Raw genomic sequence first — 27,119 nt, 5'->3', positions numbered from 1 at the left:
TTACCTTCAGTCCTTCAGGCTTCCAGGTACCCGATCCTCTTTATGAAGATAAAACTGTTCACCATTTTTTCCATTCAAAGAGCATAAAACAAAATGTAAAACATTGACAGACACTGTTAGTATTAACTAGGTACATCATATGTCACCTAACAAATGAGCAAAAGTTGTATTTAACTAAAACTTGAAAACCTAAATACTCTGATAGTGTGTTATCCATAAAACAGTGACACGCCTGCTTGACTCTGTGTATATGAATATAAAGTATTTCAAAGGCATTAGTGAATATAGTTGTGGTATGGGTACTTGTTTCAAAACACAGCAAATTAAATATAATTATTGTTATTTATATTTACGTATGATTTGTTTCTTCCATGGTATTGTGTCTTACAGAAATGTCCTGAGTGACTATACTGTGATATGATGCAGTCATTCAGTAACATTAGTATTGTGTCTTTCTTAATCTTCTTGATTCTTCTTCTTGTGCTACAGAGAGGAAAAGTAGTATCACTCATTTTGTGTCACTTTAGCAGGTGATTAAACCAAACTGCAAAGTGCTTTTAGAAGTGACATGTTGCATATATATTTCAGCAAGAGCTGAAATGTATGGTAGTTACCAAGTGCAACTGGACAACTTTTGATGTAGTATTTTCTTGCCTGTGGATATGATAGTTTAGAAATGTTATAAACATTACTATTATGATGGCTTTGAGCACAATAATTCCAGTGTTGTACTCAAAGAGAAAGGTGGTTCTTGGGAGTACAAAACTTAGGGGTATAAAGGAATATATTGAGAGTCATTCTCAGAAGCAATTTATCCAGTTAAGACCCTTTCTGTGAATTCTGTGAATTCATTGTGATATAAGCCCTAAAGTAAATTTCTGTCTGGGCATTGTGCACTCAGGCTAGTTAGGAACTTTAGTGCTTGTTGTGAACAACTAAGTCCTATGCCCTCTTCTGCTATTGTCTTGTTATTTCATCTCCTACTTACTAATTTCCACACTAAGGCCCATTGTAGTCGATGATGTATCTACATAGTTATGTGATAAAAATTTATTCATGTCAGTATTGAGCAAATCTCTTTTCTGGGTTAGATGATTTTTAAATTTATCTGCAGATTTTCTTGTGGAACACCAAAATATTTGTTGACATTAGAATTGTCATTTTAAAATTGTGTTAGTGATTTTTATTTTGTGATGAATCTCTTTTTCTGGAAATACTATAAAGTATTTGAATGAATACTGTCAGTTTCTAAACAAAAACTTTCATTCTCAATGGGAAATGTTTGCTTTGAAATTTCAGTTAATTTATAATTTCACAAGGCTTAAAATGCATCGATATTTTTAAATATTATAAAAATAATGTATTTCCACTGACTAGATCCATCATGATGATCCATCTATATGGATCATCAATTAGATTTCTTTTTCCCCAAGGCTAATGGTTTATTTCAATTTTTGTTGGAGTAAAACCAATGAAATTCCCCATCTGTCGGGTGATGGGATGCCCAATTGTTTTTGTTCTAATAACTGTAACTTTTGAAATACCATTCTAAAAGAACTTACACTAAACATCTGGCTTCTTCACTAGTAAGCCTGGTGTCTTTTATAAACACTCTGCTATAAATCATGGAAATAAGGCTAAAGCATGCTTTCAGAAAAACTTATAGACACTTTTTCAATATTTGAATTAGGAGGCTGTTTTTCAAAAGCATTCTCTAAGACTGAGAGTATAGTTTTCATATAGTTTTCATGCTTGTGATTTTTCAGACTCACTGTTTTCAACCTGCAGAAAATATGAAAAGGTAAGGTACATACACAGGGGGAGCAGGCATCTCGAGTTCTAAGTTCAAAATGCAGAGTGCATGCTGCTTTGGAGAACTTGCACAAAAGTCTGATTGTAATGGTTTCAATGTTTAATGAGTCCAGTGTTGGATAATATGGAACTGCAAATGGTTTCCACTTTAATATTTAAGTTAATTTTTAAATGAACTTTTAATTCAAGAACAAATTCCCACAAGCCTTACACACTGTTCTGAATGTTGTGTGTGTTCAGAACTGTATCTCCAAACTTTCCTTCATCAGCTACGCACCAGTCAGTAATGAATTCAATGAAAACATCTCTGCAGGAATGCCATCCTGGCCAAGGCTGTTTCATAGTAGTTCTGTTCTGTACACCGTTCTTGTTTTTTGTCCACAAGGCCGCCCTGGAGTGTGCAACATTCTGGCAGTATTGTGTCAGAATTGGTTGTACAATGCTAGGAAGGAACTACAAAGGGGCTACCTTTAGCTAATTCTTCTACTTTGTCTTTTTGCTGAAATCTAAAGCAAACAAAATCACACTGCAGAGTTTGTTTTGCTATGTATGATTGGTTCGATAAAAGCCCAGTCTCCCATATTTTCCCGTGTCCATGCTGCCCTCAGAAGTATGCAGGAGGATGGAGGACTTACGATAGCTGGAGTCGTGAGCACATGAGATCCCAGGAGGGCTTTTGATCTCTTATCCTCTCCTTTCACAAATTAGCTTTCTCATCTTTTCCCTTGATTTAGATTTCATTTGCATACTGGAAGATCTCCTCTCTCATTTTCAAATTCAGCAATTTGAATTCAGCAAACAAAAATATGAGGATTTAAATAAGAAGTTTCAAGATGAGTAATATAAATAAGTGACATGATTAAGAAGATGTGCTTGCAAATTATGCCCACAAGCTAGAATTTCTTTTTTTCCTTTGTTGATTGCATGACAAAAACTAAATGAATGCACGTATGTTGTCTTCCTCTAGAAAGGATGGTGAATATTGGCCACTAACTTTCTAAAAAACTTATAAACATTTCAATTTTCACACACAACATAATATCACTGACTGTTGTACCAGAACAGCTCAGTTTCTCTTTGATTGCTGAGCCAGGGTCATAGCTCAAATCAGCTATTTTGCTCCACTTTGTTTTTCTATTACAACACTGTACTGTTTCCAACCTTGTCAGGCTGCTCTAGTGAGCTATTTCTGTGTGCACTTTACTGATTATACAAATCTTAATATTTCAAAAGATACAGTGAGGTTTTAAGGTTTACTTTTCATTAGTAACATCATGCACCTATCACAAAAGTTTATTGATAGTCTGTATAGTTGGCTTTTTCACATATAATAGAAATAAAAATATACTCTCATATATATGGTAAAGAGGTGAGCATATCCTACAGGAGTAATATTTATAACAAATTTCCCTATTTAGATTAGTGCACCAATATTTTCTCAGATAATGTTTGTTTCTTATTTGGAGTTTGCAGACATCTTCATGAATATACTTACTTACCATACTATTTGCAGGAAATGTCAAGTATCTACAACAGCATCTAGGATGCTTATAAAGGCCTGGATGCATTTACAGATTTTTGTTTTGTTTTATTTTTAACTTTCATTTTTTATTTTCCAGCCATCCTACCAGAAAAGAGAAAAACACCATTAGCAAGAATATTTGCACTGTTTATATAAGGCATCCTACTTAGGTGCTTTGAACCTCTTCATTACTGATCTTCCATTCATTACATCTTCCATTACATCTACCAGAGTGTAAAACTACACATTCACACACACACACGCAAAATGTGGTTTGAGAAGCTGTTGAAAATGGAATAGGTAACAGTTCCAGTTTTAAAATGAGCTACTTTTCAGAAACTGCTTAGATAAGAAAAGTTAAGCAGTAATAGCAGAGATTTAATGCAGGAATTTGAGATCATAATAGCCCATCTCTAAAGAAAAAAATCAAAATATATATATATATGGGATAAACTTAGAGGTGTAAAAGGTTAAATATCTTTATTGTGCTCTTTTCTCCTCTGATAGACAACATGTAACAATGGACAAAGAAAAGAGATGGTTTGAAATCTTTGTTTTTCTCCTGGCTAATGCAGTCTATATGCTGATCTGAAAGGAAGGCAAGAAAGACGCCAACACTATGCTTTGAGGAGAGATTAATAGACAAATTTATAGCTCTATTATACCAGTGGTGTATTCAGGCAAGTAAAGCAAATGCCTATTTTTTATGTGCTGCACTGATTGTTAGTGAATATGGTGTAAATATTTTGACAGTGAGTATAAGGGCTTTTACAGTATTTGAGAGTTTGGATATAGAATGAACTTTAAAGGAGACAGTTAATGGGTATGTTTTCAGCAAAGTGCATAGGGAATTAACTGTGAGACAGACACACTGGTAACAATGGTTGTAGCACATTTGATTTTCTGTAAACCTGAAGGAAAATACCCATTATAACTGCATTACTCTTTTAGACAGGATTTTCAAGATCCCCAGGGGAGGAGGACACCCATTTCGTTCTGAATTTCAGTATCTTTTTAATTGCTTTAAGGAATCTTAGCCTTAGGGCATTAAGAAAGCTTCTGAGATCTGAGTTTTCCCTATTCTGAGAACTGCTTCATTCTGACAGAACAGAGAGATGAGTCCATATTATTAAAACAAAACATCAGGCCTATATGTTTTTACATTTGATACTGTTTCTCATTGAATTCCTGTATGTAGAGGCTCAAGATAATGCTATTCATTGCGTATGTCTTCAAGAAGAACTTGTTTAGAGCGTGGTACATTATCAATATTCCTCATCCTTGCCTGAAGGGATCTCTTGCAAAAAACCAACCATAGCTTTCCCCCTTTTCAGACAAATACAAACCCTCCTGGCTGGACAGTGGAATCCCATGGGCAGCATTTGCCACATATGTTGCTTTTCTCTATAAACAGGAAAGTTTTGCTATTTATTTATTGCATATTTTAGCTTTTACTTTTTGTGACCTATTGCCCACCTTTTCTCTATTATCAGTACAGAGAGTCATACTTGGGACACTTATGGACACTATTCCATTTACTGGTACTTAAATTCAGATTACAAACATGCATCACAGCAAATAATCTTTGCATTCTCACCAACTGTAAGACAGAAAACCATTTCATAGGAACTCTGTACCCCTTGACTTTTGGGCTCTTCTTGTAACGATTGTGTCCAGGTTTTGAAAAAACAAAAAACAGACAAACAAAAAAAAAAACAACCATTGCTGCTGTGCTTTTTATTTTGTTTATTTATTATTATTATTTTAAACCTGGACATTTATTTTGATGCCTAAATGGGAACAGAACACTTTTGAAGACCTAGTCCCATGTGAGTTTATCCTGCATTAACAGCAGATGGTGAATAACTTCAACAGCTTTGTTTCTGTTACCATCAGTCTTTGATTTACTCCCCTGCTTTGCTTTTCAGACGTTATTGCTTCTATTCTGGAACAGAAAAGTCAGAACTATTGTTATCTCTCAGCCATAGCTTTTTCACACAATACTATTGATCTCTTCTTTCACTATTTGCTTTCTTGCACCATCCAAAAAAGCACTGAGACTTTAAAAGGAAGAAGGAGAGAATAAGCCTTTTTAATAAGCTGACACACTGTAAGATCCTATCGCTGCAAATATTTGTGCGTATATTTAATTATGCATGCTATTTCTGACGTAAATGCTTGAGAAATGAGAAGGTGTGACCTATATATGTATATTATCCTCTGGCTATTTCAGTTGCAGATCAGTCCGTAAGCCATCATAACCGATAACAAAGTTCTTAAATTTTATGTGACACTGGTAGTCTCAAGGATAAAATAAGGAATTAATTCTAAACATCATAGTTTGTTGATGAATTGTGCCCTTCTCAGTGCACCCCAATAAGTATGTTCAGTTAACTTAAGAGTTCTACTATGGACTTACACCCGTGGGAGAGAATTGAAAAAGTCAACATGTGGAAACTATTGCTTTGAGTGATATAGAAATTGCTTTTTTTGAGAGCATAAACTATAGCTGCTCTAGTTCTTGCACTGCAGGGAAGTAATCACTTCACCTTCCCTGCTTTTATTCTTTTGGTATTTCTGAGTGACTGAAGGAGCTGGATTTTTCAACTTCTCCTAGGCCAGACCCCTGGTAGTTAGTGTCATGAATCCAAACATTAGTTTCAGGCCTTTTGTTTCCCACCTTATTAGGGAATTTAAGGGAAATATATACTTATATACTTATATTTTCACTTTATATTCTAGACATATATATATATTCTAGACTTTAGTTCCCCAGTTTCAGTTTCCATCTTAGCTAGTGGTTGTTACTGGTGTGTATCTGCCTTTGAATCCGTGACCCCCTTCCATTAGGTTCATAGACTTGTATGCTTGCAAGCTGTTCTTGCACTTTCTGATAGTGGTTTATGCAAATCCTGCCATGCTTCCGCAGCCTGTCGGACAGCTCTACTCAGCCAGGAGTCTTATGGGGAGAGAACAAGAGATTCTTCTGGAGAGCTTGTGGCACTGCTGCAACGGGTTCCAAATGAAAAAAAGAGGGAGTGGTTGTAACACTTGGGGTTGTAGAATGCCTCAGGTTTCTTTTTTAGCCCTAACTATACACTGAGTACACAAACTGAACTTTTCCTACCACTGACAGAAGGAAGTTTACATTGCTAAGGCTATATCCTTTTTAAAATCCCTACACTTTCTGGTGCTACTGCTGCTTTGCTGCAAATACAGATTCTAGCACTTTAACATAGGTACAATCACAGTGTACTTCATTATTTTGTACTACTTTTTAATACAGACTGTTGTCTCAAGTACTGGATGGATATTTTCCTTTTACTGTTGCATTTTGAAGCACGATTGTGATTTTTATTATATTCTCAATTTTAAGTAATGTAATTTAAAAATAAAAATTGCTTCTCTATAATTTATACTTCTATGAAATGGATGGGTCTACTTTTTTATTAACATGAGAGACTTCCCATTTTTTGTCAGATCTTGCTTGCTAAAGGGATGCCTTTATGGATGCCATCATGGATCATAGAAAGTACCTATCACAGGTACTTGCTAAAATAGCCTGGGACTCTCAGATGAATCTGGAAAGCACCTGTTGAAATCCTTCTGATAAGCTGTGTAAGATAAGTTGAAATTTGGAATGAAGAAATGCAAATTAATTCCTACAAATTATTTGTCAATATTTATGTTCTTTTTCTCTGTATTTTCTTTGTAATTATAGTCTGTCAGGCTTTGTGACATAAAATTCTTTTTTCCTTGTGTTCAATATCTGAATGAGTCCATCCTTGAAAACATCTTTTTAGGATGGATTTGTCAATGTATGTTGTATAAAATGCAGGTTAGTAACAGAACAAAACCAAGTAAGGAAGAACATATAAAACCATGTGGAACTAATATAAAAGTATTGCCAATAAAGATGTAAAGATGTAAATTTACAAGAGCTCAAAATCCTTTTTTTTTTTTTTTTTTTTTTTTTTTTTTATTCTAGTAGAACTACCTTTCAAACTTGTATTTTGATTTTTATTTACTATGCTATATTTTTTACTAAACAGTATGAACCAGTGAACCTGTGTAGGCTCATCTATAACCATACTAGCTGCAGTAGGATTCATCCTTCTGAACTTCTGTTTATTTTTCTCAGGATTTCTTTCAAGAATAGTTGCCTTTATTCATAAAGTCCCAAGTAGGTTGGCTCGTTACTATTTTATTCCACTGGTATAGTTCTACTGGTATGTTTGTCCAGCTCTGTTTTTCAGTTACAGAAAAGAAAAAAAAAAATGGCAAGTGCTTAGCAAACTGATACTTCTTGCCCTTATGTCATTCAATTACTTTCTCTCAAGTTACAATTTAGACCTGCCTTCATAATTGGACAAATATAGCCCTTTACATTATTTGGGAGTTATCTGCTAATTCTTCATATTTCCTTGTGTTTACTCATTTATTTATTGTGTACACTTGCTCAAGATGTAATGTGTCTGTGTGAAGTTTAGTATGTGAATTATTCATGTAATGATTGCCATGAATATTTATATTCATATAGACTTTGATCTAATCCCACTGATGACAAAAGAAATATTAGTATTGGCTTCTCTGTGTTTTGGATCTTCCTCCTAATTTTGAGTGGTGACCTAAATCACACACTTCCCTGGTTAGATGTCTTAAGTTGTGTAAACAGGATGAGTCTCTTTCCTATTCATTGATTACCTGTGAATATTCATAATTGTTCAACAAATCAATTTTGTATGAAATAGAAGGCTTTTCATAATGATCATGAAAGCACTTTTGGCATGAATGATCTCATTAATATTTATTTATGCCTACATTTGTGATGCTTTTGCTCTGAGTAAAACCTCACACACTAGAGTGTTTGAGATCAAGCTAATGAAAAAATATTCAAAAGGAGGGAAAACATCAGCTAAACACATAATTTCTATTGCAGGGGAGTAAATGAACGCTTCTGAGCTGTGTTTGTACCTGCTGTCTCTCTAATCTCAGTCAACCTCTCGGTTTGTATAAATGCATATATGCATATTTAAAATGTATTGATCATTAAGACCAAACTAACTATGTTTATATATTGACATTGTTATAACACAGGGTACATAAGGTCACCGGAAGGTCACAAGAGTGGACATGATGTGACTTATCAGTATATTCAAAAAACAATTTTAGACTTGTAGTATATAGTCTTGCCTTCTTGGAAAAGTTTATCAGCTTTTTTTCATTTGGATTTGCGTTTGTTATGGCATTATCTGAAAAAATATTTATGTATTTCATGTCCTGAATTTCACTCAAGGATATATGTAGGATAATGCTGAGAGGAGTGGGAAGCTGAAGTGTCACTCCATAATATTTCAGAATAGTATTTTCTTGCTATTGAGACTTCTATAAACTTGAAGGGAACATCAAAATTCCTCGGCTGTGCCCACCAAACTCATAATGGACTCTGCAGTTGTCATGTGAGCTTAGTATGCTTGTATACTTATACTCCTATACTCTAAATATTAGGATGTTCTTTTTCCTCTTTTTTTTTTTTTTTTTTTTAAATAGAAACTGGTGGCATTTAAAAGAACATGATTACAGCAAAAATGTTAAGATTTGCCTATCATCTACAAATTGTCCTTATAGGTGCTGTATTTAAAAAACAAGTTGTTAATTAGGAACAGATCAATTAATGATGAATAACTATCTGTCTTATGATTTGAAATAGCTGTCTTTAGAAATATTGTTCTCTCATTAAGGACACCAAATGTTTGTTTCAAAGAACTACAACACCAGAACGTTTAAAGCGGACATGTAGACACGTGTGATATGATGGACACATGCAGTGAATCTGGGGGTAGGGAGCTAAAAATAAAGGCAGCTGCTAGGATTTCACTGTTTCTGAGAGGAGTTAGTCACACCTTTAATCCTCTCCTGGTCAAAATCCTACTGCTCGTCTGCAATTTCCTATAGACAACGCCAGCGTGCATTTTCTGAGAGAAATTATTTGGCGTGACAGGTAGAACATGTAAGGGAGGTACTGAAGTGAGTTTCAGTGGGGTAGCTAACTTCTGTTCAAGTACACTGTTATGTATTTGGCCACATAAAAAGTTAAAATGGTGATACAGATGATAGATTGATTGATCATGAAGTATATTTTTAAATGACTGTTTTGCAAAGTTGAAAGGAGTACTGTTTTTGATATTGTGTGCCAAATCAACTGGCATAAATAAATGGAATTCTTAATGTTATTCGCAATAGTTTAAAATAAATAGAGCACTTCTGCTTTACACCAGCTGAAAAAGTTGCCTTTTTTCCCTTTTTTAAAAGAGATTAGCAAGAATTAGAGAGAAAAAAAAAAAAAAAAAAGCTTTCAAAGCACCAGTGGTTTCTTTTTCCAGATAATACTTCCAATTAATATCCTAACTAACACAAATAAGGGGGCTGGTGATTCTAAACCTCTTACCAGAACCTTGGGAAACCAAAGTTTCTTGACTTCAGTTCAAACAATTTTAAGTGTTCATGTAGGGGTTTCACAGATGTTGTTTATTTCTCTACAGCCCTCTCAGGAGTCAGCACACTGCCACTCTTTTTTCAGTTGTCTTGAGAATAGTATAATGTTTTCGAAAGGGTGGAGTGAGACTCAGTGCTGCAATCCCCACCCACTGTAGAATTGAACCGGATAATAAAATAATGGGGAGATAAAGAGAGGAGCAGGGAGAAGGAAATGGTTCCTCATGAGCTGTTAACAGAGCCAGGAGAGAAAAAGGGAAAAAAGCATCTGGCTGATAATTTATTACACCATCTTTAGGAAAAAAGAGAATAAAAGAAAAAAGAACTTGTCTGTGAGCAACGTAGCATTTCTCACCTACTCAATGACATAAAGTGCCCAGAACAAAAATACATTCTGGAAAAGAAGATAACATCATGTGGAAGCCTGCAGTGTTTTAGCTCTACTGGTGGGAGTTGAGAGCAGGTGAACAGATTGTTTAGTATTAAACTAACCAATGCTAAATGAATATGCCTGATAGTGATGGTCATTCAAACTCTAGAAATGCCCTGAGAATAATGTTCACTGTATAATACAAACTAGTTTTTGTTTTGTTTTGTTTTTACAAAACCTGATTCTTATAGCTGCCAAATTGTCTAGGCCAACTCATTCCTTTTCAGTGCTGCATAACCATTCTGCCACTGCTAAGTCTTAGAGAAGGGGTAGTTGTAACAGCATCTAGTTACCAAAAGTTATCAGCATATTTTTAGTCTAGAATTACAGTATAAATATTGACTACTGGAATTAATATACCATTTGCTGCTGATGGAACTGTTTATTCTTTCCTGGACCATTGAGTGCTGTGAGCTTGTTACGGTGTTGCTCATTCAAGCGTGTTTCTAGAAGAGATGTTTCAAGGAAGTAGTCATCGTTATCACAATAAAAAGTTTCCAATGTATGTTCAAATTAGGTCAAATTGACAGAAAAATGGATATTTGTCTTAACAAATAGTTTCATTTCTTGGCATGTGGCACTTGGTCTACAGCTTTGCATAATGTGCTGTATCATATGGATTCAAACTAGTACTGTCTTTTCATTTGAACAGAGTTTGAGTTATTTTTAACAATTCATCTTGGAATTCTTCCAATAAATCTGTTTTTAGTTTTGCAAAGTGCAGTAATTGACACTGATGACTGAGCAATTGCATGCTGTTTCTAAACAAATGCATATGTTTGCATGTTTACTGCCTGTTTTGCATGTCTGGTGCAAATATGATGTAATATCCTCCAGAAAGTAGAACAGTACCTCATTTAGCAGAGCGTATGTTTCTATGTTTCTTCTTGGTACTGATGATACTTCAATAGGAACCTCTGAGTCCCACTGGGATTTAGCCCTTGTCATGTTTATCGTTGTACCAAGTAAAACTGTAAAAGAAATTCATTGCCTCAAAGTAGATAAAAACTGAATGAGGAAGATCTTTTCTATCTTAATGTCACAGAGCTTGCTTTTAGGATCCAGATCTCCTTAGTTCCTTCGTACATCTCTCAGAGGCAAAATTTTCTGTGTGGGCTTAATTTGAGCATCCTGCAGTTTGTTTTTTTCAGGTAGGCCCTCCTTTGTACTAATTGGCAATTCCTGAGATATGGTTACTATTACACTAAAACAATGTGGCTTTCGGTACTGGGACTCCATGGAACGCTCACTGGGATGTGCGTAGAATTCTATGATGACAAACAGTTCCCTTAAATATTACATGTATAGCTTCGAGAAAGTTTAGCCTCACAGAAAATAACTTTGGAACATGTACATATATAATTTATTGACATTTGTGCCATGTTTACATCCAGGATGGCCTAATTCAACATCTCTTCCTGATTAAAATGAGCATCTGATATTTTACAGATAATTATGAGACATGAGCTTATCATCTTCTAGGCCTAACAGACAAATTGGAACCAAGCTCTCTAGGTGGATGGTAAGGCATGGTTCAGTGCTGGGTGCAATTCTGATCACACTTTTTGCATTGTTCTTCAAGGTTTATATCTTGTACCCTGTATGCAGGCAGAAGTAACAGCAACTTCAGTGTTATATCCTAGGATAAGAAAGGGAAGAAAAAAAAAAAAAAGCAATGAAATTTTTTCTTGAAAGCTCTGCTTCTGTTAAACTTTATTCCTTGCTTTACTCTAAAAATCGGAATTTATAATCCTTCTTTTGCCCTGACAAGTAAGTTTATCAGATAGCAAAGGAATGAATTTGGGGGAGGACATAAACTACTTGGTGACAAGGATATGAGGAAAGACTTTGTTACCTAATAGGCTGTCTTAGAAAGGTAAGTTGGCTTATAGAAAAAACAGCATCAACAGCAGGATGACAGCTGTGTACCATAAGAAAACCCACAGAATTGTCTTATCTTGTCCTAGAGCGAGGTGCATAACTCATTATTATTCATTATGAACTTTGAAGACTAGCTCAACTCTGGTTAACAAATACAACTTCCAGTCCTTTAGTGTTGGTACTCCACACAAAATGGGTACTCCTCTTTGGTCAGTGGCTACAATTACATTAACTAGAGAAGAATTATTACTCTGAAATTAAGCCTGAAATGTCCCAGAAAGGAAGGACTGCGATCTTTGTTTCTTCTTTACCTCTGTAACAGTATTTCCTAGAGATGCAAGCCTGTGAATAGATAATCTAACATATTAACCTCTGTTAACAGCTCTGTTAGCTGCAGCATTTGATTTCTTTGTGCTCCAATTTATCTATGTGCATTTATGGATGTTTGTGTGTATTTATGTACAAAACCAGAAAAATACATTTTCTTCTGGCACTGGTGTCATGTTCCTTCCTTAGGACCTGATAAAACAGGTGGAAAGCAACACAGTCAGAAGTAGTGCAGTACAATTGCAAATATCAGCAAGGTATTGTGAGTTCAAATTGCAATGTAAAACTATGCTACTACTGCTAAGGGGTCCCTTGTACAGAATTCACCTGTCTGATATGCCAGTTGTGTTTAACGTGTTTCCTTTGAAAAGGTGGTAAGGTAGGAAAAAGAAATTTTTAATCAGATAATTAAAATGCGTATCCCAAAGGGCATCATCACAACTCATATAGCTACCCTTCAAAAGCAGGTAACAATTATGTAGTCTTCAGAGCTGTAACTCCTCCTATAAACATTTTAATATTAAGAAGTTAGACAATTTCAGTTTCACTTGTGCTCTGAATTTGTTTCATTTGATCTACTAAGCTCTGCCGGAGTTGTTGTCTTCATAACTATACATTTTATTCATTGCCAGGTATTATCAGCCGCCAGGAGGCAGAAGAGTTGTTGATGAATAAATCTGAAGGAACATTCCTGGTGCGAGTCAGTGAGAAAATCTGGGGCTATGCGTTGTCTTATCGCCAGCAAAGTGGGTTCAAACATTTCTTGGTTGATGCTTCGGGGGATTTCTACAGCTTCTTGGGGGTAGATCCAAACCGACATGCAACACTGACAGATCTTATTGATTTTCACAAGGTAACACTTGCTAGGTAGAGATCAATAGCTGAGTGGAAGGGATTAATAATTTAAAGATGAACTGTGTAATTTGAAACCACACTGGAAAGTAGAAGTAACGATAGTGGGGAAAAGAATATACGTATGTATTCTAGAGTAAGCCTAGCTGTAACATTTATAGTTTGTGTCTGTCTTCTGTTGCAGTGAATCAGAAGGCTTCTCCCTTTCTTTCAAAAGCTTCAGTATTTATTTGTGTTCCCTTCTAAGCAGATTCTTATGCGATGTATGCTTTCATGGGATGAAAATGAACTAATAAGGGCTGACAGAGCTAACACTTTTTGAGCCTCTTTGCTTTATAAAATTGGATTGGCGATACCACAGGAAAGGTCTTTTAATGAAATTTCAACATTCTTCAGCCTTTGATGTGAAGGCTGTAATGTGCAAAATCATAGGAGCAGGGCACTATGGGAAAGAAGGGAATATGCAGGTTTTCTCTTGTTGGGATGTGCAAAGGGTTGTTCCTTAGTATCCAAAACAATCTTATGAGAGTAATTTGCTTGAAGTCTCTGGTGAGTTTAGATGTGCTTGAATTACTTTGCCTCTTTGTTTCCTGTTTACCAGATGGAGACTAAATAGGAGCACTGTTTCTGATGGTATAGGTTGTCTTCATGTTGCTTTTCTCCCTTAGCCACCCTTACAATTTCTCTTGATCTTTTTTTTTTTCAAGATTTCTCTGCATTTCATTTTTTTCACCCTTTTGTCACTCTCATTTCAAACTAATTATTTTTTTCTTCTTTTTTTTTCCCCTGCCTTTTCTTCACAGCATTTATTTTTTCCAATATTCAGTCTTTCAGACACTAAGCAGAGATTATATTTCTTCTAATTTCCATTCTTTTCTAAATCTTTCTGTTATTCCAGCTAGTTTGCAACATTTCTTCCAGCTGTAATCCTTATACTGCAATTGTTATTAGCAGTATAATACTGTAAGTCAACTTTTTTGTAATTTTATTTAACAAAATGAAGCTGACTTTCTCAGAATTTACATTTCATAAAGGAAAAAGGATTATGACATGACATCCTTCATAAAAACATACATAGTCACTACTTAAATAGGATTTTTAGGTGACCAAATCAAAAGATAAATGAATCAAGGGCAGAAAATCCCAAACTCATTCAGGTTGGCTGAAAAAGATTAGTTTGTCCTGTTTTCATCACAGCTTTTCTCATCCTAGGCAATCACTGTACCAGAAACCTATCTATTTACAGACTTGACAGAAGCTGAACAGCTTTTAGATTATGATGTTTAAAAAAAAAAAAAAAGTTTCTTAGGTATCACCTGATAATAGTTAACAGTTATCAGAGGAACTGCTTTGTGTTTAATGTCTCCACACAGTTCTCTTTTAACTGTTTAACTTAATAGTTACATTAAAATTGGTCTCTTTGACTAGTTCAGTAGGCATCTTATTCCCTCACTCAGGTGTTTTTTCTGGTAATCAGCTACGCAATCTTCACAGAATCACAGAATCACAGAATTTCTAGGTTGGAAGAGACCTCAAGATCATTGAGTCCAACCTCCGAGCTAACACTAACAGTCCCCACTAAACCATATCCCTAAGCTCTACATCTAAACATCTTTTAAAGACTTCCAGGGATGGTGACTCCACCACTTGATGTAAATGATTGCATAATGGACACACTCTCTCATGCAGCTATTGCTATGCTGTTTGGAAAAAATGCTACTTACTCATTGCTGTTTTTGGCAAGAGTATAGCTCCCCAAACCATAAGATATCTGAACTGAGGGTTCCTTTTCACTTTCAAGCAAAATAAGCAGGGCTGACATAACTACTTTTATTTATTTTTTTTTTTTCAGGTGCTTATATTTATTCATCTACTACTGCTTCATTTCAGTTAAAAAAAAAATAAAGAATTAGAATAGGTCATTCAGCTGACACATATAAGGGATGGTAACCATTAGCTGGAAGAACAAAATTCTTACAGAAGTGAGTGTGAATGCTCGTTTTCTATTTGCATTTAAGTACTTTTGAGAAGGCAGGAATAACACATCCAACATAATTGCTAAATCTTTGTATTTACTTCCTCATAATTTTCACAAAAGTATTTAATTTGAATAATAACTTTCTGAAGTTAGCCTGGTGAGTGAAAGAATGACAACTGCATGTGTCCTGAGGAAATCAGGCACTGAATATCCATTGTATTTTTTAATGGAAACTAGATGCCTTTTGAAAGTTTTAGGCCCAAAATTTGGATCAAACTTTATGCTATTGTAGCCAATAATATTCTGAATTCTGACTCATTTTGGTGCATCTGTAGATCTCAAACTTCTATATAAAAAAAAACAAACAAAGACCACACAAAACAACAACAACAAACAGAATTGTTGTTACTCTAGAAGTAGCGCAAAGACCAAGTTCTCTAGTTTTCTAGTAAGATTTTTTTGGGGGGGTATTTAATTTATGAGAAGAGATGCTATTTGTAAAAAGCATTTGTAAAAAACAAAATGTAAAAACATTGTAAAAAAAACATTTACCTTAGCAAGGCTAATATCTTTCAACTTTCTGTAATCAGCCAAAAAGCTGTTACTGTTGTGTGTGAGCGCTCAATATAGAGCTCTTCCTCAGTCCACCTGGGGAAGCTTCTTTCATCCTAGCGACTATGGAAGTAGCATAGTAGGACTGGCATGTGTGTTAAATTAACCACTGAGAACACCCTTTACAGGCATCTATAGATTTTTTCTTAATATAGCAACTTACAGGTAAGTCAAATCACAACCTTTTTTTGTATAACAACTATTTGATTTCACTATTTGATACTAGCCCAAGTTACTACCAGCATGAATACAAAATAAACAAAGCATGAAGAAAATGAGTACTTGATAGGATCCCTTTTCTATCTTTACTTATTTTATCAAGTATTGCTTGTAATCAATTACCAATTACAGTGGAGTGTGGTTTTTTATTATTATTATTTTTTTATTGGTATTGGTTTATTTTCTTGAAAGACAGGGAAAGGCTTGGACATCTGTGAATGATATTCTAATTGGTTGTATCTTTTTAGGAAGAAATCATCACATCCTCAGGTGGGGAGCTACTACTGGAACCATGTGGACAGCTGAAGAATCCACCGGACTACAGCCCTTTATTCGAGTAACCAGGACTAACAGTAATGTGTTTTGGATAGCTACAGTAATAGATAGCTACAAAAGTAAACACTGAAAAGTAATTAACAAACTTTCAAAGCCACTAGTTTTGTGGCCAAAATAAATATCCTCATTAGAAGACCTAAAATATTTCTGTTTCACATCTGAATTATCATTATTATTCATATTGCTAATATTCTGAAGATGAGAATTTACTGTCAGATTACAAATGAAGACTGTTACCAGAAATTTTTAAGAGGTTGTGGCCAATTGCACTGAAAGCTAAGTTTCTATCTTAATTTTCTTAATGTTTAAGATTGAAAATGCAAAATCATATACTGTAACAGCTAGAAATATGGGTGGGAATTATTCATCAAGTATTGTATAGAGTACCAGTATTGTTGAATGGGTTCCTTTTTCCAAAGCAAGGTTTGTCAGTTTCTATTGACAATCTCATCACTCAGTGATTCACTTTTGATAACAAGAGATGCAGTCTTAAAATGTCCTTTTGCAGTTTGTCATTGCTAAAATGTTTAGGTATAGCTGGAAACTTGCCATCATGCTTTTGAATATAGGCTGACAAAGTTAACCACAGCAGAGACAGTCAGAACAAGGTAATTCACATTTTATTTATGATTTCATGCAGTCCAGCTGCCATGGAAGGAATTTTACTTCTGTACAGAAAGTGGTTAGTTTCTTCTAAATTAGTTATTCTAGTAACCACAGTTTGATTTGTAGCAGCAACCACAACTCACACTGACCTTGTCATATTTTGTGTAGTGATGTACAACACACTGGAGATTCCTAGCTTTATTTTGCTATAGTACCAGATACTTTCCTTAGCTGAGCTATAAGTGGTTACTCTAACACCTCATAATAAAGCAAATCAAGAAGTGCAGCAAAAAAGCAATGCTTATTACCTGGAACAGTTGATCTTATTTTACATTTCTCAAATGAGAAGACAGCTGGGCTTCTTGCAACTAGTAGTTTTACAGTGGTAGGACATTCTATTGCTTCAGCTAATATCTTGAGGAACAAATTGACTTGGAAGCTAGATAAGTGGGCAAGATACCCAAGTTGTTTTGGAATTTTGTTAAAGTGTGGTCCTCTGCAGGTCAGCAGGGGTGGATCCCCAAAATGGAATACAGCTTTGCAGTTCTGAATGTAGATGTAGAATTCCTCTATTATGATCTACAATCTCTGTTAAATGAGAAGCCTGGTATGTCTGGTCTGGGTCCACAATACACCTGGTAAAGGTATATACAGACATGAATCCCACTGGTGGAGCTCAGCACAGGGCAATTCACCGTGCTTTTCAAATACGGACTGTATAGAAACTATCACAGAAAGTTGTGTGTGTTTTTTTTTTTTTTTTTTCCCCTGATATAACATTCAGTAAGCGCCCTTCCAAAGAGCCCCCATATCTACTATCTTCTTTCTCAAAAAACTAGCTCTCATTTTTCACCCTTTATATAGGCATCTCAAGAATCTCCCCATCTTCAGGTTATTTACAGCTACACATGTTTCATTACAGAAGAACTGGACCCCTACTTTACAGGAGAAGGGAAAGGGACATTTTAAAGTTAAGAAGTGTAAATATACAAAGACTCTGAGGCCAGAGAGCAGCAGTTGACTGTAGGACTGATAGTCCAAAGACAGTACTGAATAATTAAGACAATATTTAGACATCTAAACATCTTTGCAGACAGGTACATTGCCTTAAAGAACTGTTTGTTTGCTGTTTCTTTAAAGGCATAAAATGACTTCTTTTAGGAGAAGTTGCTCAGCATGCTGGAAAATATATATGCAATTTTCAGAGTTTTTCTGAAGATTACTTGAGCCATTGTACACAATTTTGGGAATGTTTAAATACAGAAAATTGAAAAACTTGTTCAGTAAGGAATTCACATTTGTAGAGACTGTTAATAATACCACTATTTATTTCTAGTTACACAATTTTCAACAACTTCCTGCATTTTGTTTAGTGGATAAGAAGGCTTGGAAATATGGCTCTGTATATTACACGTCCTATTGTGATGTAATTAACAACCTACCAGCAGTTTCATTTTCATTTCAGACTACATTTATTCTAATTTTGTAAATTCTTCTACCTATTCCATCTATTTCTTATGCTGGATTTTATGCTGGGTTTTACCTGGCTTTAAAATAAATTCCATGTAAGTTCCTCTGCAAATGAAATTACTGTCTGGAAAACTGCAATTTCATCTGAGAGTTTTATTATGCTAATAAATGTCAGAATTCTCAAGTAAAGGAATTGCCTTTTTTTTTTTTTTTCTCCCGCAGAAATAATAATAATAAAAAAACCGAGTCATCCAATTCATACAGTATCAGCAAAGAAAAACTCAACAATATATAACCAGAAGCAGTAGCAATAAAATTCAGTGCAGCTTAACTGAAGATAAATTTCAAAGGAAACAAAAGGAGATCATAGCAAGCAGAAATTAAGAAAAACAGAAGCTTTCCTTGGTAGACGTGCAGCAAGGGCTGTGGGGGAAGTACGATTGTGGAGATGATTTCTAAGCTACAATACTTCTTTTTGCCCTGCAGAAATTCAGTGGACTATGAAAAGGTAGCCATTTAGTAGGAAGAAAAGAAGGGAAAGCAGTGAAGGAGTAAACCTGGAAAGTGAAGAAAAAAGAACAGGAAAAATATGCTTATCTGGTTGTTTTAGAAGCATTTTGGATTTCTGCTGCCCTTGGAGAAAGACACTGCTACTTCCCCTTTGAAGGTTACCCTTTTACTCTGTAGGCCTCAGAGATTTCAGCTATGAAATGAGTTTGAGCTCCATCTACATTGGAGCTAGATTTCACACTATTAGTCTACAAGAGTTGTCCACCTCTTGGTTGGAGCCTTGAACACCGTGTTTGCTTCACTCTGTCTGCATCTACGTTTAGTGTTATCTGAAGCTGTTCATCTCTGTATACAAATCTTTTTAGTGCTGCAATTTCATTGTCTGAAATGGCCAGCTTTATTCTATTATACAATGACCTTCGAGTCTTGCTTTCAGATCTAGATTTTTCTAGCAGTAAGTCATAAGAGGTAGATGTTATGGATTTTCATTATAAGATTTCCTGTCAATTTTTCTTGTCAATGAGACCACCGGGAATACAATGAGAGACCTATTATGGTAATTCTGTTTCATAGGGAAAAATGCTACAGCAATAAGGAAAACTTTTAAACACTTAAATGAATCGAACTTTTCTTTATATCTGTTTCACAGCAATAAAATATGGCATGCAAGTTCCAAAGCTTGTTTGCACGTATCTTTGAAAAAGCAGCTCTTGAAGATTTATTCTTGCTTCTTCCTGGATCCAGAGATGCATCTGTTCTTTCTAATTTTGTTTTAATCTGTTATATGTGCATACATAGACATCTCCAATTTACTACTGCTGTCTTCTGTAAAGGAGAGCAAAAATCAAACAAAGAAACTGACAGCAATCCTGGATGAGATTTTCAAGGCACCATAAAGAATGTAGATGCCAGTCTATTACCTCTTACAATTACTGTAATGAAATAACTATCTAGTATGAGTATTTACATATTATTAGATATGTAACAGCATAATCCAAGCCAACTATTAAGTGTGGAAACCATCTTGTGCTGAATAAGTATTGAGTAAAATATAGCTCCTGCCTCAAGAGAAATCTACTTAAAAATTTTAGTTTTAAGAGAGATTATTTTCAGACTTACTGAGTAGAAACTGCTTCCAAAGACCATGAATTCAAAGTGAGAATTTCCAGTAGATTTCAATGACTTTGAATCAAATCCATAAAACCTATTTCTCTGCTGAGGTGAACCAAGGTTAATACACTGGTTACAGTAAACCAATTCAGTTTTGTAAGAAATAGAGATCTGCGTCTGCTCATTCTTCCCTTGAGTCCCCACAAACCTGACTACAGAGCATTAATGGAGTTACACCACATTTCACTGCAGTCTAAACTCTTCTCTTTATGTAATGCCACAACACAAACTTGATCTCAAGTGAAATGGGGCAGTTCGCAATGGGAGAAATTTTTCTCTTCCTTTGTATAAGTGAATTTGTTTCCATCATTTATAAGCTGGAGTCTATTTTTCAATGATTTTCAAGGACTGACTTTCCTTTCTAGCCTAGAGGCTATTATGCCTCTACTTTAAGATTCCTTTTTCCTTTCCCAAGAGAATGGGGTTAGTGACCTCTGTGAAGTAATAACATGTCCCCTGGCTGGGCTATCAATTGCAGAATGATGTGTTTGCACTTGACCAGATGTTTGATTTGTGTTTCCTGAGATGAATCTTCTGGATACATACTGTCTGATGATAATGATACATAATTGAATTTTATAGCCAATTTCTTTCCATGCAAGTGCTGCATGAAATCTCTTCAAACATTTGTTTACTGCTAGCAATTAGTCCTGTAGCTTGTATATTTACATTATGACCCGTAGCTAATGCACATTTTCTACTAGGCTGAAGCCTTCAGTGAATTTGGTCTCTTCTCTCTTGGAGACTACTCTTTCAGTAGTTTTCAATTAACATAACAATTTTATAGTATCTTTATTAAACATTGATACTTGATCTTTCTTATGGAGAAGAAATTACCACAAAAGAGACTGGACATTTAATTTGGTCCTAATTGTGTCCTTTTGATCTGTGTGCAAAGAAAATACTTAGCATGTTTTTATGTCTCCTTTAAAGTTTTGCTGATATTTCTGCCCTATTCTCAATTTTAATGAGAATTTTATGTGGGAGAAGGTCATACACTCATGAACAATGGAGAATAAGAAAGAAAGGAGCTAGGACTGTCTTTATTCAAAGTGGTTAACATACAACAGCTGGCAAAGTCTTTGATTTATTATTTCCTGAGACAGAGTGTATTTCTTGCTTAGCGTTCAGAGGATCTAGGCTGAGACCTACTGTCCCTACTTTTCCCTTATACAACGGAAACAGAAAAGAGCTCATACAGAATATGAAAATGGCCCAAACTGAATTCAATGAGTAATGTTACCCCAGGAATGGTAGAGAAGTAGGATACAGAAAAAATAAGTGAAGATCTCAATCATAATATGGTAAAGACGTTTTTTATATAAGTGTGTAGAGCTAGGAGTATTTACATATTGTTGTTTGCTAGAAGTCAGTTCTTTTAATCATACAGTTGTGATTCATGGTCAACCATATGAAGATATGAGCAATCTTAACAGTCCTGTTATTCAAAAAAATCATAGAATTGCCTGAAAGGAAAATCAGAAATAATTTTCTTAGACAAGAGTTATCATACATTACTATACAGTATTTGAAACATAGAATTTTTAAATGTGTTATACATAACTGTTGGGATATGAGAATGTAAAAGCTAGACACTGCTCACCACATAAAGCATAGTGAACTTATTAGCGTCATTTTTATAGCACTTAAGATTCAACAAGGAATAAAGCTATCCCAGGTTATACCCCTTTCCTGCAGGGAATGCTGTCAATGTTATAAAAAAAGAAAATATCTTCTCATCTAGGATTTTAAACTTAATAGTGGACTTAAATATTATAGCAAAACATTTCAGAGACCTACACTAAACACTGTGCTGCATTTAGTAAGATACACTTGAAAAATTTGTTCTTTGTTCTCAAACACCTCTTTCTAGTGAAAGCCTGATACTAATGAGAAACATCTTTTCAGTAAAATACATTCAAATCCAACTTTATGGAAGTTGCATTAAGGTATATGTTTCATTATCATTTTTAGCATTAACATTTTATCTCAGGGAATCCCTGGAAAAAAAATAAAAAATAAAAAATTAAGAGCAATGACCAAATGCATACAGTTCTGGTCTGACTACTAGACAGTGTTTTGTTACCTCCTCAGTGCTGCATTCAAAGCATGCTAGTTCATCTATTTTGAATTTCAGTATGCTGTATGCTACATTGGAATGTATCTATATTTTTAAATAACAAAACAGTTGAGAACTGTACACGTGAACAAATTGTTCTATGGGACAAAACTGTGTGCCCAGTTCCAATACTGAGCCCCCACATCCACTGGAACTCGTATAGCAATTCTTAGTTGATAAATATGGGAATTATTTATAAGGACTGTCAGTCAGAATCACTTTTCCTGGAAAGAAATGGAGCTACTTTAAAATGTTCAATTTAATGAAAATTTAATTTCATTTAATTTTGTTTAATGTTGCAATGTTTTAGAATTAAAAAGCTTTAGTATCTACAGGCATTTCTAATTGCAGAAAACAGGAAAAGTATGCAAAAAAAATCACAAAATTTATATTTTTTAGTCTATAAAAGAAAAAAAATGTGGTGTATTAGGCTCCAAAGTCAAGACAGATATTCCATGTTTTTGACATCTGATTAGGTATCCATTTTCTCCCTATTTCTTTTTAAGGCAAATGGAAATACCCAGGGAATAGCTATTCAAAATTTTAACCCCATTAAATGGTCTGATTTAACAACTGAAATATATTTATGAAGGTTAATAGATAATATTTTCTCCTGAAAAATCAATCTAGCAAGGTGGATAAATTCAGCAAAAAGAATGAATATTGATCACAGTTTTGAATATTTTGCATTAAATGCTTGGATCCCTTCAGTGTGATTTCCATTTTTACTACTATGAAGTCTGAGTACTGAAAAACAATTAATTTAAAAGGAATAATAAACAATACACTGGAAATTAAGTCTGCTATTCCAGTTTCTCTGAAAAAGGCTAATTCTATCTGCCCTATGGTTATGTAAAAGACTAAGCCTTTTCATGAACTTTTTGCAGGAAAAGGATCTAATTTTCTAAGTTGTCATTGTGACTAATCACAACAGCAATCTCCTTCTGGATGAAGGACTCTGATTAAGAAATGGAAAGTCCTGACTCCATGTTCAAATGCTAAATGAAACATTTGCAATGAACCAGTTGCATGCAAATGAAAAACATTTAAAAACAAAACCAACCAAACAAAACCCATTTAAATCAGAGAGATTTTTTATATACAGGGTATATGAGTTATTCTTGACTGTGATTCTGCCTGTAACTTTAATATATGTACACAGCATATACACATGTATGTCCTGCAGAGCAGCCATTGTCATGTAGGGAAATGGTTTTGACTCCCATTGTTCACCTTAAGCTAGACTAGAAACTGATTTCATTCAAAGTTCCAGGTAGTGTGGTATCGGCTCCTCTGTCATTGGTTATTTGAGGTTATGTTGGGTTATCAGAGAGTGTGAATAATTTTGAAACCATGAAATATTTCCATGATTTGAAAACAAATTCTTCCCCCTACCTGCCCTAGATGAGAGTCAGTTTTCAAGGGAATAAAAGGAGGTTTTATGAAACTGTTGCAGCTATCTTTTTCCTATTGGTGAGCAGAGATTTACACAATTCATTAAGGTCAATGAGAAATAAATGGGGAATAAGGATTTCACAGCTCAGTCATTTTTTATTTATTCTGTCCTATAGCACCGCACATATAATTGTGAAGCGCTAAACCGGCTGTTCTTGGAAGTTGTTCAAAATCCAATGGACTAAAAATACTCTGTCTGCCAAGAAGACATTCAAGGTGATTTGAAAAGGTTTGGATGCTTTTACGTTGGGCCACTGTCTGCAGATAAATTAAGAGGCATCAGGGCTTTTTTTTTTTAAAATTCTTTTCTCTCTTCTTGTCCGACATACCTATTAATAATGAACCAAATTCACAACAATCAAGGAGAAAGCTGCCTGCTGGCTAATACACTGTTTGTAATATGGTGTCTGCACCTCCCCACGGTGCTAAAATTCATTTCAAGTTACACTTTAGTAATTGATGATCACTTGCCATATCCCTTTATAAAGCTTTTTTATCAATGTCTTTGGTGGTTCATTTTATATCAGCAGCAAATCAATGAAATTTTAATGGAACAGAGCGCTCTACTTGAGACTGAATTAATGTTGCTTTACCCATTTCAATATCAAGTGAAGTTTTCAAAGTCTAGCAGGATAATAGTTTTTCAGATTTTTTTTTCCCTGATAACTTTGTTTCTGTGCAATGGTGGCATCCTTGCGATCAGATGTAATAAAGATTAAATGCATTAGTGAACTTAGTTTAATAGTAGCTGTGTGCTGTGAGAGACAACGTAAAATAAAAAAAGCAGGCTTTGAAACTAATAGCTGGATCCATGATCAGGAATGTAAATGCCACAGTGATATAGCTGTGAGTACATTAACTCCTGGAGTACTGGGGGGGTGTCAAGGACAGGAGGATCTTAATTGGTTTTAAAATCTCCACGGTGATGCAGTAATTAACTGTGCACTGGGAAGTACAACAAGGTCAAGGACTGAGTTCCCTCCTCTGAAGCAACAGAAGGAACCTGACTTGTAGTCAGCTGGGCAGTCCCTCAGCACCACAGGAATCGCATCAGCCACTGCGGCCTCATTGCAGCAGCCTGTGGCATACAGAGGTCTTCCCTCAGTACATAAATCCTGCCAGCCTAACGTATGGGTCTTGAGAGGCTCCAGCAGCTCTCAACATTGTCTTGGAGCCATCTGTACAGCAAAGTGATTGTGCTATGTTATTCCCTTGTAGAAAGGCTTTTTTGTGCTCCTCTAAGAGCTGAATTGTGGCATTTCGTGTGGTGTTTTTACTACTGTGAATGTTTTGAAAGCAAAGGACAGCAATGACAGTCTGAAACTCCCTCTCGGTAGTTTTGAAGTGTGCTTTTTAGCACAGCTGGGCTTCTGGCGGTGGCAGCCACCCACCGCACCTGAGTGGCCACGCCTCAGCCCAACGGCTCCCGCCTCACACCCCTCCCTCAGCGCGGCTCGGTGGTGCGAGCCCGCTGCCCCACCACGCACACCTCGCCTCAGGTTGAGCGCAGAGGGAAGGACCAAGGGGCACCACCGCCAGTCTTTTTTTTTTTTCCTCCATGAGGCTTTTAGACCTCACACTTCGAGTCTGATATTTCTTAGCCGTCCTCGAAAAAAAAAAAAAAAAAGTCTCAAGAGGAAAAAATGAGTTATGTATCAAAGAGCAGCAGCTGCAGGTGATGGAGCCAGCATGGTGTACCTTGCTTTTCACTGCTCCAAAAGAAGGCTCCAGGGGTGAGGGTGCACCCTCGGAGCTTTGCTGGAAAGAAGCTTTCAGTACCTGTTTTCATCTGGTAAAAGCCTCCCTGTGAAGCAGGGCCCAAACTAAGCCTAAGAAAAACATATTTCCTGGGCTGATTCCTCTCAGGCTGAACGTATTAGATAACTACAGGCTGACAGAATAAAACTGGTTGGAGGAGATATGTGAGGGCACACCAAACCATGCTGGTTTAAGCATCTTCATCTGCTGAAGAGGACTTGCTCAGTTGTGGCGTTTGCAGCTGGACGGTAGAAATGTGAGGACTGTAAGGAAAGGTGCTGCCATTTTGTCTCACGCTGCAGAGGAAGGGGCCGGCTCTCCAGCAGCGCCCACCTGGTGGAGGTGGACTGGGTGGTAAGGTACATTTTTTTTTTACTTAGCATCCCAAAATTGCCGAGGTGCTGGTGTTTAGGAATGCTATTGTTTGGTACTTGCAACAGGAAAAATCACAATGTTTGATAATGAGGGGGGCTATCGCTGGCTTATTTTTTCTATTTAAATCCAAAGTTTAAGTATGATCTAGAAAAAATCTAAGGGAAAAAAAAAATCCAACGTGTTTCCATTCCTGTTAACTGCTGAAAGAAAGCCAAATATTAGTTCAGTCTCATGGATGCTTACAAAATCTGATTGAGGATTTCATTGATTTCAGTGGGTTTTGGATCAAGCCTTGAATGCAAAGAAAGACTAATCTGCCTTCTCAACTTCAGCGTCACAGCTGGAGCACACATTAGCAGGGTAGCTCATGTTTCTCTTAATTTCTATTCAATAAAACAATTTCTATTCAATAAAACAATTTTAATTTCTATTAAAAAAAAAAGTGTATCAGCCTCTGAAATTGTTAATTTACATCTTATCATCAACACCTTTCTCTATACAACGCTAAGCACATGATTTCAGGTACAGGAGAGGGAAAGCTGAATACTAACAAATGTCAAAATAATAAATGTCAAAAATAACATTGTGGTAGAGAAAGTGGAGTGGCAACCTGTTGGTATGTTCTGTTTGATTTGATATGCTTTGATGCAGTCCATAAACTTTCAAAAGTGGGGACTACTTAATACATACTGAAATAATGCTCAATAATGAAACTTAATTAGTGTTTTGCATTATAAGGAATGCTGTGTATAGCTTCCAAAAATACAATCATCTATTTTTTCACAATGAAATTATTCTGTTTTGATATCTTTTTCTGAAGTTATCTCAATAAACATCCTCTCACTGTACAAGAACAGGGTAGCAAAAATCTAAATAAACCCAACATTATCTTAAACAGTTCAAATTGAGTATTTCTGCTTGCCTTAATATTTTGTGTGTATTTTCCATGGTAATTTAATTTCTAGCAAACCAAAGAGTGCAACAGAGAAAATAAAATGTAGATGCACGATATTGTAATTTTAGTTGATGTGAAGCAGGAGGTAAAAGACCAGGAATCTCCTGCCCTTGTTCTCTTCTGCTGTACATGACGAAAGGAGGGGTTGCCCTGCACAGCACAGCTCTGGGTCAGAGCCACCTTGTGACAGTAAAGAAGGGAAGCTGGTTTTAACTCGGAATGAAAGAATTGAGAATC

The 27,119-nt window shown here is 35.5% G+C and overlaps 1 protein-coding gene across 1 annotated transcript in view; it reads left to right on the top strand.

Annotated features, from left to right (window-relative positions):
- SH2D4B (SH2 domain containing 4B) overlaps nucleotides 1-16,469 on the top strand; it is a gene marked incomplete at both ends in the record, with an annotated part of 64,997 nt that extends 48,528 nt beyond the window's left edge. The window contains 2 exons of the mRNA XM_084289749.1: nucleotides 13,100-13,320; nucleotides 16,377-16,469. Of these exons, the coding sequence (XP_084145875.1) occupies nucleotides 13,100-13,320; nucleotides 16,377-16,469 (314 nt within the window). The remainder of the gene's footprint in view (nucleotides 1-13,099; nucleotides 13,321-16,376) is intronic.
- Nucleotides 16,470-27,119: the final 10,650 nt, after the last annotated feature.

Source organism: Netta rufina (assembly GCF_964035555.1).
Source record: "Netta rufina genome assembly, chromosome: 7".
Lineage (NCBI taxonomy): Eukaryota > Metazoa > Chordata > Aves > Anseriformes > Anatidae > Netta > Netta rufina.
The sequence above is the reverse complement of the archived record's forward strand: the minus strand, read 5'-3'. Positions and strand labels throughout refer to the sequence as shown.